At 41.0% G+C, this 13,746-nt stretch overlaps 1 protein-coding gene across 1 annotated transcript; it reads left to right on the top strand.

Annotated features, from left to right (window-relative positions):
- The first annotated feature begins 355 nt into the window (after window positions 1-355).
- On the top strand, window positions 356-13,339 carry LOC145398596 (kynurenine/alpha-aminoadipate aminotransferase, mitochondrial-like). The gene is made up of 10 exons (XM_080271403.1): window positions 356-422; window positions 2,185-2,353; window positions 4,613-4,802; window positions 5,873-5,992; window positions 7,595-7,741; window positions 9,085-9,267; window positions 10,049-10,175; window positions 11,098-11,147; window positions 11,997-12,155; window positions 13,146-13,339. Exons 1-10 carry the CDS (start codon window positions 356-358, stop codon window positions 13,206-13,208), a joined length of 1,275 nt encoding a protein of 424 aa, XP_080127529.1. The 3' UTR covers window positions 13,209-13,339.
- The last annotated feature ends 407 nt before the right edge of the window (window positions 13,340-13,746 follow it).

The following is a 13,746-nucleotide window of genomic DNA, read 5'->3' as shown; positions in this document are numbered from 1 at the left end:
GCCCCCATAAAAGGATTTTGTTGACCTAGACCAACTCTGTACACTATTATGCCATATATGCATGACACATTCCATTATCCTTTCCAATCTACCTTGTTGTAAGCCTTCTCAAAGTCAATAAATGCAACATACATCTTGTTATACTTGGCAGTGTACTTCTTTATGAAGAACCTTATGGTAAACATCTGGTCTACATCTCCTACTCTTTCTGCATCCACCCTGTTCCTCACCTATATTGTCTTCATTTATGTTTCACACCCTGTCTATAAGTACCCTGCCTTGCACCTGGTATACTTAGTAAACTAATCCATCTGTGGGTCTTGCAATCTTCCATACTCCTCTTTCCTTTTTCAGGATGGATTATTCAAAGTTCATATCGGCAACAGCAGCCAAAAAGAAGCCATCAGGAATCAGCGAAATGAGTAAGCCAGTATCCTCATCCTTGTCAGCAACTTTAATATCATGATGGTGCTGGAGAGAGACTCCTTCATGTGTTGGCACTTATATAACTGGATGTCTCTACCTGGTTATACAAATGTCTCTCAACTTGCTGCTTATCTCCCAAAATGAGGATAGTGGACTGCAGAAGGAGCATAACTTCAATCTGCAATCCACTGGGTTTTTATTTCAGATGAATCTGTGACTACTACTACCACTTCATTTGCCAATACTAATCCTGAACTATACTACTACTACATCTAATTCCAATACAGTACTACTACTGTTACTACTACAAGAATATGATGGTGAATTTTTCTGTTGTTACAACAGATTCACTAAAATAATATGCTAGTCACAAAGAATTGATATGGAAAATATATAGAGGTGTAACATTGTCATTTTCTGCCATTGAGTTATACGAAATAAGTTGCAAAAGGATGAAAATGTAGGCCAAGTTAGATTAAAAGCAGTGAATAAGAGTACAGGGTGCTACAGTGAGTGCTCCAGAAAAAACTCACAGTGCAGTATCTTGTGTTGCAGGGAGGCTCAGTCTGCTGATGTGGATGTAGGTGTGGCAGTTGGATTGGATTAGGGATATATATATATATATATATATATATATATATATATATATTTTATGTAATTTTGGGATTTGTTTGTACTCTACCGGTATTTTTACTGGTATCTACTTGTTATGCAGTAGTTTGTAAACTTAAGAGAGATCCCATCTCTAATAATGGTGATATTTTTATGTATTATGAGAGAGGGGGGTGTGAGTTGGGAGCAGGGCAGTGAAATGGCGGGGGACAGGGCGACGTGGAGGCAATTTATTTGTGGCCACCCCGTACGGGATTGAGGTGTCTGGCAATAGATAGATAGATAGATAGACTATTATTATTATTATTTATGGCATCTGATGGTTTAGTGGGCAGTTAAGGCGCTTCAGTCAGATTGAGCCGGTGCAGGATTATATCCAAGGGGTGGCTAGGGTTTATTGCTCACATAATGCCACTCAAGGATGAGTGAGGCTGGTCACTCTCATCTTAAATGTCAGGACCAGTTTGCCAAACCCCGGGCTTCTATGCTCTTCATGGGGCAATAGTGGATTAGATGATGAATGAATGAATGAAAGAATGAATTATTATCCATCCATCTATTCATCATCCAATCCTATGTTGCCCCATGAGGAGCATATGAGCTCGGTGTTAGGCAAGTTGGCCCTGACATTAAATATAAGAGTGACCACCCTCACTCAAACCTGAGTGGCACTATGTGAGCACTAAAGCCCAACCACCTCCTGGATAGAAACCTGCACCAGCTCAATCTGATTGGAGCGCCTTAATTACTCACTAAATTGCAAGGTGCCATAATTTGGTTATATGGTTACCACCCAGCTTAGTAAATGGCCTTTTGGCTTGTCACTTAATGTAGAGTCACCCATAGGCAGAAGGAAGAGGAAAGAATGAAGGAAAGACAGAAGAGGGAGTGTAAAGTCACCCATTGCCAGAAGAACGAGAAAAGAATGAGGGAAAGAAAGACAGATGTGGAAAGAAGGAAGAGAGGAAAGGGCAGATACCCAAAGCAGCTCTACTTCAAGTGAGTGGATGATGAGTGCCCCCACCTTCCACCAAATTATTAATATAGTATTATTATTATTTTTTCTTTTTATTATTATTATTATTGTTATTAAGTATTATTTTAGAATAAGATACTTTCACATTAACAAAATACATTTTTCACCAGGAAAATTCTTGGTCAACTCATCCCCATCCCTTGTGTGGCTGGCATCAGGGATGCCCAACCCAGACAGATTCCCATTCAAGGATGTGAAGGTAGAGCTTGATGATGGTGCCACCCTTCACATCACGGAGGACCCCCTTAAAGCTGCCCTTCAGTACGGACCTTCACCAGGGTTAGTGATCTGATCACACACACACATGCACAAGCCAGTGATTGTCCATTTCAGATTATTTCTCATAATACTTTGTTACATCGACATCAGTGCCACAGTGCTCCTTCACTTCCTTATTTCTGTCTCTCTCCACATGCTCCTTTGAAATAATTCGATCCCTTTCCTGCCAGTAAAAAGGTGAATCGCCAGTTTTCCCAACATTGCCCCACCAATTGTATTGAAGAAGTTGTATATGGAGGAAGTTATCTATATATCTACCTTTTGCCAGACGCCTCAATCCCGTTCGAGGTGGCCACAAACAATTCGCCTCCACGTCGCCCTGTCCCCCGCCATTTCACTGCCCTGCTCCCATCTCACACCCCCCTCTCTCATATACCTCTCCACCCCATCCCTCCACCTTATCCTCGGCCTCCCCCTCCCTCTTTCCCCCTCCACCCACTCACATACACTCTCTTTGTCAGTTTTTCACCCTCCATCCTCTCCACATGGCCAATCCACCTCAGTGTATTCCTCCTAACACTTCCTATCACATCCATATCCACACCACAACATTCCGTTATATCCTCCTTTGTCAGCCTGTCTCTCCATGTGACTCCACAGGCTCCTCTTAAATAACTCATTTCCACTGCTCTCACTCTTGACTTGTGCCCTTCCAACAACGTCCAAGCTTCACTTCCATACGTTAGAGTTGGTATCACAATACTGTCATGAAGTAACTTTTTCACTTCCATGTTCACTTCTCTGTTTCTTATCATTGCTTTCAAGGAACCAGCAACCTTTCTTCCTGCTGTACCCTGTCAAGCACTTCACCCTCCAAACTTCCATCCTTACTCATCACACTACCCAGGTACTTAAACGTACTCACATTTTCTAATTCCTCACCATCCAACCTCGCTGTACATGTATACATGTGGATCATTTTATACCTGAAGAGGGTATTGACTATCACCAACCCTCTCCCAGCACAAATGTCCACTAACACACTACCATTCTCATCTATCTCAGCAGGCACACCCCACTCACCAACTATTCCATGCACCTTCACATTCCCTACTTTACCATTCATTTCACCGATCAAAAACACTCTCTCATTCCTTCCAAACTTTTCCATGCACACTTCCACATTTGTCCAGAACTCTTCTCTCACTCTGCTTGCACGATCTTGCGTTGGCGCATACATGCACACAATCGCCCACATTTGTATTCCAACTTTCAATCTTACCCACACAATCCTTGACCCAACTGATCCATACTCTCTTATGTTCTTCTTCCATCTTTTACTCACAACTGTACACACTCCATCTTTTGCCCTCTCATTCTCACCTACTCCTGCACATAGCCTATATCCAATCCATACTCCCATTTATATATGTGTGAATTATATGTGGAAGAAGTTATGCTGTTTTTGTGACTATTCCCAAAAACTACATACTGTTTATATCATGTTAAGCAAAGATTTATGTAAATGAGGGTTGTGTTGCTGGAGGAAACATTTTTCCCTCCTATTTAAAAACCATATTCTAGGCAGCAGTTAACTGTCAATGTATGTGCTTGTTTATAAATCTGAAGCCCATAAACTGTTAAATAACTGATATATTTAGATACCGGTAAATAGTTTTGTGAGTTCTATCAACCTTGATCCTTTGTGGCACGTCCTAATTACAAAATAATAAACAGTGACTTGTTATATAAAAAGTGTTTGTGTTGATTAACCTCCTCATGAATGGGACAGCTTTTTTTACTCTATTCCATCTAATGACAAATTATATTATTCATCCAGGCATAATGCATTGGAGCCTGAGAGTGTCAGCAGCTTTATTATCTCTCTATTTATTGCCAGATGCCTTAATCCCTTAAGGAGTGACCAGAAACATATTGCCTTCTCATCACCCTGTCCTCCACCATTTGGCTTCCATCCCTCCAACTTGCACTTCCCTTTCTCATATGTCTCTTCATTCCATCCCTCCATCTCATCCTTGGTCTCCCCTTCTTCTGAGGTGTAAATATCTTAAACATGGCAGTATTGTACATTATTGATATACAGTATAATGAGAACTGCTTTTTAATGAAACACAAAACACGTTATACTGTACCCTGTTTGAGTCCAAATTTTGTCTTAAGTTAGCAGACCCCTGTGAGACAACTGAAGGCCATGATAGAGAGAGATTGAAACCCCCCACCCCAACCATACTGGTCAGAGAGTAATGATGATGATGAAAATATTTTGTGTTTGATTCCATATACCCGTATTATCATCAGTTACCTGCCCCTTGTGAGCCAGCTGAAGACCATGGTAGAGAGGGATCATGCCCCACCCCGCTGGTCAGAATGTGACTTGGTAGTGACTGTGGGGGCGCAGCATGGTGTGTGTTCAGCGCTACACGTGCTGCTCAACCCAGGAGATTATGTGGTGCTGCCAGAACCTTGCTACTCCGATGTACTTTGTATGGTGAGACCTTGTCTCGTCACTAACTACTTCCAGTAATGATAAGGTGTTACTCCTAGGTTCATAAATCCCATTAAATTTACAAGGACGCAAGGCCAAGCTACTGTACTGTATTCCTGATAAAATATTCCCTCCACTTCCAAGGATATTGTACTTAGCAATAATAACAGTGTGGCATCAGCCAGAATACAGTATAATACAGTGTAAAATATGGACAGGCTTTAAAGATTAATCATTTGTCACAAAATACAACATTATATTTGTCACAGATTTTAAGTCATCATCATCATCAGTGAAACCCAGTTGCTCAAATAAAGATAAGTGGGAGTATCAAGGGCAAGACACTTTTAACTCTTTCAGAATGTAAATTAGAGAAGAAATAAAGTTTTTGCTTCAGGCTCACCTCCCACTGTGCCATAGGTACAGCCATGATTAAAACTTCGACACTTCTCTCCCTGTATTGTCATGCCCTTCATATTTCTCATTCCTTCTCAGATGACTGAGAGTTCCTGTCTTCTACTTTTTAATGACTAGTTTAACACCTTCTATTGCCACAGTCAACTGAGAAGTGTATACAAAGTTATGGCTGTACAGTACCTGTACAAGGCTGCTTTGAACACAGGCAGTGGGTGTTAGGAGTGTTGCAAACTATTGTTCTTTCACTTTTACTTGGCCCAGATTTTCATCCTTTAGTAACTTATTTCATTTAGTGTAGCTAATGATAGTATAATTGCTCTGCATCCTCTCCACAGCACTTCTTTGTGACTGGCACTGCATTCTAATCCCTTGTTTCAGTTCTTATTCCTCCAGTTGAAGTCTTTCCAGATTTTAAGATGGTAAAATTGTCTGATGGTAGCTGTAACAAAATGTCTACACAGTTACGTCATTCAAATGAATTAGTTAATATTGAAGTGGCCCAGTCTTGTCAGATAAAAAATGAACAGACTATATAAGCTTCTTTTTTTCCCTCACGCATATACTACGCTGAAGATGTCTTGAAACAATAGACAACAGCTCAGTATTCCACGTATCTTTTTTCCCAGTGAGTTATACTTCATAATCTGTGTTTGCAGCTGAGTGGGATGGACCTGCAATACCTGGCAATAGAGAATGATGAGGAGGGCATGTGTCCAGACCACCTCAGGGCCACACTCAACAGAGCCATCACCTCTGGCCAGGGGGGAGTGCCGAAGGTGGTAATAGTAGTAGTAGTGGCGGGGAAACTAATCCTTTGAAGCTTAGGATATCTTTTTTCTTTTTTATTCATGCCACCTCCTGACAATTTTCTTACTTTTAAGATAGACTTATTTTGACTGGAAGGGTTAAATGTAACCTTCATTAGCCCCTGCAGTACTATGGGCCCTTCTGAGCAGAATAAATTTGTCTGACATTGGCAAGAATGAACTAAAATGGATATCACTCTGATATTAGTTGTTAATGCTGTGGGTAAGTTTGTATAATTTGCCATGGTCATACAGGAAAAAAGACTGTAAAAAAAGCATCATAAAACAATGAATCATTATTATACTGGGATCTTCAGTGCAGATTAGTATCATCATGAATCATATAAAGCTTCCCAGGAGCACTTATAAGGGTGATGGTTGTATAGTTATTTGTTTTACTAGACTGTAATGATATTGAAATACTTGTCATGAGAAGTTGTGTTTCATATTTTGAGCTTTTGAAAGAAAGCGTAATGAGTGTCTGATATCTGATAAAAATTCAGTAGCTTTATTTTAAAGTTCATATTAACATTGCTTCTATCCAGTGTAAGGAGTATATATGCTTTAGCCTGCATTAAGATACTGGCATTCATTATTGACTCTGTGCAACACATTTCTTTACATCACCTTGGTTGTTTGAATGCATAATATTTTGTGTTAGGGTGTTCTCCCATTTGCATTCTTTGTTGGTCCCTGAAAATATATGTTTCATTAAACCATTCATGATTCATTAGAAAGAACAGGGTTTGCAGACTGTCACCTTTGGGGTCTTTCTTTTTGCATGAAAAAAATCCTGTCTTTATAATTATTGCCATTGTCTTCATGAGTATCTGATACTTTGCTTCCTTTAGGAATCCCTAGACAGGGGATAGTTATGACAGAATTGCCATCATGCTACATTATGCCCATATATGTCCTTCACCATCCTCTGACTTGCTGTAGTGCTGACCTGGGGTGACAGCCCTTTCCTCTCTTTCTTCCTTCCGCTTTTGTCTTTACTTACTTCATTCTTTTCTCCTCCTCCTCCTCCTGCGTATGGGTGACTTTACACTCTCTCTTCTGTATTTCTTTCCTTCGTTCTTTCCTCTTCTTCTGCCTATGGGTGACTCTACACTTGAATGACGAGCCAAATGGTGTCCTGTATACCAGGAAACCATTTGCTATGCTGGGCGGTAACCGTATAACCAGATTCACGGCACCTGGTGGTGTAATGGGCAATTAAGGCACTCCAGTCAGATTGAGCCAGTCCAGGTTTATATCCAAGGGGTGGTTGGGGTTTATTGCTCACGTAATGTCACTCAGGGATGAGTGAGGTTGGTCACTCTCATCTTAAATGTCAGGACCAAATTGCCTAGCCCCAGGCTCCTACACTCTTCATGGGGCAGCATAGGATTAGATGATGATGATGTCGTGCACTGTGAAACACTCCTTGTCCTCTTCTTTCCTTATTTCTAATTTATTCTTCCGTTATCTTCTTTTATTGTCTTAATTTGGCATAATGTTTTTGGTGAGACTGGATTAGTATTATTGACTTAAGGATGTAAACTTATTGACATGTATCTGTTACTGCAGGCGATGTATGTTGTGCCCAGTGCATGTAACCCCACTGGCACCACCATGAGCCACAAACGCCGCTCTCAAATCTACGCCATCGCACATGAGTTTGACATCATCGTACTTGAGGACGATGCTTATTATCATTTACAGTATGATGATGAGGTAATGTAGGATATGGTGTGATGAGAGAAAGTCAGAAGTACTGTGAGGTAGCTAGTTTGTCCATATGGAAAGAATGAATGATGAGAGATTGAGTAGGAGAGTGTGTGTGCATGTGAAGGAAGGAGAGAAGGTAGGAGGGACTGAGAATGAGGCAGAGTGATGGGATGGATGTGGTGTGAGTTGGAAGGAGGGCAACCTGATGGCAAGGACAGGGTGACGTGGAGGCTGTTTGTTTATAGCATCTTGCTATAAATCTGTGGGTAAGCATATGATGAAGATATATATAGAATACAAGAGAGGGACAGAGAGAGAGAGATGTATGCTATTGCACATTTAATCTTTGAGGATGACTTGCAGTATGATGATCAGAAAGTGTGTTGAATCAGTGTTTTTCAAATGACAAGGAGGTCATGTTTACCCTTTAAGAATCAGACCTGCAATTTGCATCTCACCTGCTGGCTACCATTCAATGCATTACTCATCCAGTTATATAGCCCTTGTTTGAGAGAGAGATGAGCCAGGCTGGGGAGATGGGGGGTGGAGAATGGTGGTTGGGGGTATGGTTATGTGATGGGAGATGGGGATGTGGTTGGGTGGGTGGAATGGGAAAGGGGCTCTTGCTGTGTGAGAGACATGTGGGGGGGGGGGGGAGTCACTCAGTCCTCTGCTGCAGTTGGATGTGTATTGTTTCAAGTAGTATTGTGAGGGTTAATAATAGATGTGTTCGGCCATTTCTTTTCACATACATGAGTTAGTAAGAGACCAAATGTATGAATACTGTCAGGATACACAGTCAGTCATATAATCAGGAAATGAACTGCTGGTACTAAATCATTATTCCAAGATGATCCACCATCATTTATTGTGTGCCTGGATGTTGGTAGTTGAATACTTTGGTTCATCTCCTTCAAGTTACCTGAACCACTCAGACACATTTTTAATATCCAGATGATTTTCTTCAGCTTGGGATAGATTTCAGTACTGGAAGGGTTAGATTTAGCATTCGTTAAATCCTATAGCATGGCCGTGAAGAGATGATGGAGAATGAGAGACTGACTTGAAGAGTGTATGTGAGGGAGGTGGAGAGAGAGAGAAGGAGAGGGAGGCCATGGATGAGATAAAGGGACTGAGTGGAGATATATACAAGAGAGGGGAGTGAGAGTTGCAGGGAGGGCAGATAAATGGCAGAGGACTTCATAACATGGAGGCAATTTGTTTGTATCCACCCCTTATGGCTTTAAAGCATCTGGTAATGGATTACTAGTATGTCCAGTGATATGGGGCACATATAAATATTCATTCACTCTTCATTCAAGCCACTGGAATCCTGACTCCAATTCCAGGATAATCTACCACCATCCTTCCTGAGTCTTGATGTTGATGGGCGTGTTTTGAGGTTCGACTCCTTTTCCAAGATCATCAGCGCTGGCCTGCGAGTGGCGTATGTCACTGGACCCAAGCCTCTCACTGATGCCATACTTACCCAGATGCATTCCAGCATCATTTGTGGACCCATGCTCTCCCAGGTCAGTTTATCATCATCAGCATAAATATAAGTTACATTGTCATTATCATCATTCATCATTAGGGACAGCATTTTTATCATCAGCACTTTCATCATCATGATTAGCATCAGCACTTTCATCAGCAACAGCAGCATTTTCATCATTATCATTAGCAACAGCATTTTAATCATCATCATTAGCAGCAGCATTTTCATCATCATCATCATAAATCATCCATCATCATCATCATTAATCATCATTATCAGTAATATCATTATCATTATCCTTATTATCATTATCATCATCATTAGTATTATTATCATTAGTATTATTATCATTATCATTATTATCATTATCATTAAAATCATCATCATCATCATCATCAACAACCAGTGGTACAGTTGGAGTCCTCCCAGTTAGCTCCAGTCTACAAATGTCCTTCCTTAGCAGGCCAAAGCTTTCACAGGCTACATTGTTACTTGTCTCCTAAGGTCATATTCTAAGTGACTAAATTTTATAACTCCTCTTTTTTTAGCAATTTATTCTATACACTATACCTCAGTATCTTCTTGCATGTTATTAATGCAGACTAAACCAGTATTACTACAGTATAAATAAAATATAATGTTAAGGTGTAATGAGTGACTTTGGAGATTCCCCAACACCTCTTCACCAGCAGCTTATTCTGCATGCTACGTCTCAGTATCATTTTGTAGTTATGATGACAAGCATGAGGTATTGCCAAGAGCGTGATGTTTTGAAGGAATGCCACAGATTGATAAAGACTGGGTAAACACTGCAGGTGCTGGTGAGTGAGCTGTTAAAGGAGTGGGGTGAGGAGGGGTTGAAGCGACACACGGCCAAGCTGCGCAAATTCTATAGGAGCCAGAGGGACGCTATGGTCTTGGCCGCCTCCACGCACCTTACTGGTATATTGCTATCTCTTTGTGGGATTTCAGCCTCTGGCACTTTCTTTTACTGACTGTTTCATACCAGATGCCTTTGACTGTGTTCACACTAAGTGCTTGCTGGTTTGAGCAGGAGTTTTGTTCACACTAAGTGCTTGCTGGTTTGAGCAGGAGTTTTGTTCACACTAAGTGCTTGCTGGTTTGAGCAGGAGTTTTGTTCACACTAAGTGCTTGCTGGTTTGAGCAGGAGTTTTGTTCACACTAAGTGCTTGCTGGTTTGAGCAGGAGTTCTGCATCACTTTAACCCAAACAATTAGTCCTACTTGACAGAGGCAGGTGCAATCAAGAACTTCTATAGGATGCAGTGATGTAGAACTTCTGTCCATGCCAGCAGACGTTTTGTGTGGATGTGACCTTATTCTCACATGGGTTGGCCTCAAATAGATTACCTCTTTCACCTTCCTCTGCCATCAGGCTGCCTTTCCTTGACACCACTCTCATCCATATATTTCTCCACTGCATTCCTCCCTCTTCCTCTCAGTCTTTATTTCCCTCTCTCCCCCCACCCATTTTCCCTCACCACCTCAGTGATATACACTTTTCTAGTCAATCTCCCATTCTTCTTTCTCTCCACATAACATTGTTTCATGCACAAAACAAACACTGATTGTCAGTTACTTTACCTAATGGTATTCAGTATTGAATGGTGGTGAATGTTTTTGACATTTCAGATAGACCCAGGATTCTAGGACTTGAATGTAAAGCGAATGGAAGTGTGGCCCATTGGACTGGGCAGATTTGGCCTGTCTGGACATTGCTACTCCTCACCCTGCCCTAGAGTGGGAAAGGAGGTCTGGATGATGATGATGATGATTCATTGTTACAGTATTTACTACTGTTGGCTTTTAGATATACCTTTACTCATATGTATGTTACTTTTCAGGTCTGTGTGAATGGGCCATACCCAAAGGGGGGATTTTCTTGTGGCTGAAGGTACAGTACAGACTTTCATCAGCTTCACCCTGTTTTTAGAATTCAGGTTTTTTGTTAATCGTCACTCATAGGAAGGAAATTCAGCCACAAGTAAACAAAATCCAAGTCTAAGCTGGAGACTTAACATATTGTTCCAAGCCTTATTACACATCTTAGATTTTTTTTCTCAACAGTTTCCAGCAATTGCTTTGAAGTAATTAGCTGGTTTTGCACTTGGTTTAGCTCCCAGTTCATAAAAAGCATCAGCTGTATCATGGCCAGTTTCAGTATGGGAATTCCTTATGAAGATGCATGATTGCTTTAATATGATTACATTGGATGTATTGTTGGCAGATAGAGTATTATTGTTTACTGATGCGCTATGAGATGTTATTGGACAGAGTTTTAGTGTTATCTTCATGTATGCTGTATGAGATGTTTTAATGACACAGATTGTTTTGGTGTTATCTTTACCTATACTTTCTGGAATACATGGTGGTGTAGTGGTTCAAGGCATTCCAACAATATATGGTCCATAAGGGTTTACATCCCAAAGGTGATTGGGGTTTATTGCTCACATTATGCCACTCAGGGATGAGCAGCTGATATCCTCACTTTAATCCTTTGAGTCTAAAAATACCTTTCTCATTAAATTCTTGCCATCTCTTGACAGTTTATTTTCTTAGGTTAGAATTCTGAACTGGAGAGGTTGACTTAGCAGAGGAATAAACTAAAACATAATGTCACTCCAATTCAATGATATATTGTCAGGATGGAGTACTGTAGCAAACCCTGGCCCTGTATGTTCCAGATGGGGCAGAAGAGGATTGCATGAGATGATGACAACTTACGTGTGTGTTTTACCTACAGGTGATTGGTGTTAAAGACACGACTGACATGTTAATGGAACGGGGGGTAACTCACAATATTTTACTCATTCCTGGGCGAGAGTTCTCAGTGGACTCAAGCAAACCCAACCAGTACATGAGGGCAGCATTCTCCTGTGTCACACCAGAGCAGATGATGAGGGTAAGCTGGAAGGATGGAATATTGCCTTTTAACATTATGCTTGGTGCACTTAAGCAGTAGTGCAGCCAGGTCTCCATATTTGGGGTGGGGGACACTAATCCCTCTATTATGTTAAATTAATTTGTTGCTGATATCAACTTCTTCTCCATGCTGATGAGAAATGGAATCCTGAAAAAGAGTCCAGACGAACGTAAGGCACAGTGCTGCACAGTGTGTACACATTTGCTAATTTTTAAGTGAGGGAGGTCAAGGGTCTGACTGGTGGCACCATGGCCCCTTCAGGCCCTTGTAGTTATGGTGCTGTTCTCTGGTATTTTACTTTGGAAATACTTGAAGACAGTGTTTACCTGAGAGAAATCCTGGCAGTCATAGTCTTCAGAAATCTCAAGCAACTCTTGCTCAGGTATTCATGCACCCAGGAATTTTACTTAGGCTGACACCTAGTGATATTGTTCAGTTGAGAGAAGGGTGGTGAAAAAGGTATATCTGAGCGAATTTGAAGGAGGGAGGAGGCGAGGTAGACCAAGGAGAAGGTGGAGGGATATGGTGAATGAGTGTTTGAGGAAGAGAGGTTTGGAAGTCTATGAGGCTAGGGGACTGACAAGAGTTTGAGCTGGCTGGATGAGTATTGTGAGAAGTGCATGAGCAGGGATTTGGCACCCCTTTCTAATGTGACAGCGTCCTGATTGGCTCTATTGGATACGTTTATGTAAAGCTACAAAATGTGGTGAATGTTTTGGCATATCAGATAGAGTCAGGATTCTGGGGGCTTGAATGGTGAGTGAATGGAAGTGTGGCCCATTGGATTGGGCAAATTTGGGCTGTCTGGATGGTATTAGTCCTCACCTTGCCCTAGGGTGGGAAAGGAGGTCCGGATGATGATGATGATGATGAGAGAAACTGTCACTAAAATTGTAAAAATGTTGTACCTGTGTAATGCTTTCATGGAAAGGATGATGCATTATTAACTTGTCTCCTTCTTTTTTTCAGGGAATGGAGAATTTAGCAGGACTTATAAGGAAGGAAATTGACTTGCAAAATAATCAGGACTAGAAAGTACTGTACATTAAGAGATAGTTAATTGCTATGATAATTATTTTGTTATTCTTATAACTTAAAGGGGATAATACAGATTATTATTTTGTTATTCCCGTAACTTAAAGGGGATTATATAGATAGTTGAATGTGAAGCTTCATGTGGATTTTTTTTTTTTTTTCACCTATCGGGTGGAGCCAGGATTCTGGGGACTTGAATATTGAGTGAACAGCAGATTACAACTGTTTCATCTGTAATTCAAAGACATTGACTCATATCTCTGATGTCAGCAAAAAAGAGATTGTATTTTAATGGAATAATAGTGGATATACAATCTAGGCGGTTTTTGGTAAATGTCTCGGGTCTGGTGGACACACTCTCCAGGTACACTTTGCAGCTGGACATATACATACAAGGATCTGGGAAAGTTGGTGGAAGACCATGTGGCAAGGATTACCAATGCACAACTACCCTCACATGTCATATGCCTGGACTATACCACCCCTACTGTGCTTATAGACAGTATTGGGTGGGTAAGTGTTCTGACAGGAGCTC

Source organism: Coenobita brevimanus, chromosome 46, assembly GCF_032717465.1.
Source record: "Coenobita brevimanus isolate Jiangsu-jjx chromosome 46, ASM3271746v2, whole genome shotgun sequence".
Taxonomy (NCBI): Eukaryota; Metazoa; Arthropoda; class Malacostraca; order Decapoda; family Coenobitidae; genus Coenobita; species Coenobita brevimanus.
The sequence above is the reverse complement of the archived record's forward strand: the minus strand, read 5'-3'. Positions and strand labels throughout refer to the sequence as shown.

Coding starts and splice junctions, on each gene's coding strand:
- LOC145398596 (XM_080271403.1), top strand. CDS start 356: ATGGATTATTCAAAGTTCATATCGGCAACAGCAGCCAAAAAGAAGCCA. Junction 2,354..4,612: donor CAGTACGGACCTTCACCAGG/GTTAGTGATCTG, acceptor TATTATCATCAG/TTACCTGCCCCTTGTGAGCC. Junction 4,803..5,872: donor ACTCCGATGTACTTTGTATG/GTGAGACCTTGT, acceptor CTGTGTTTGCAG/CTGAGTGGGATGGACCTGCA.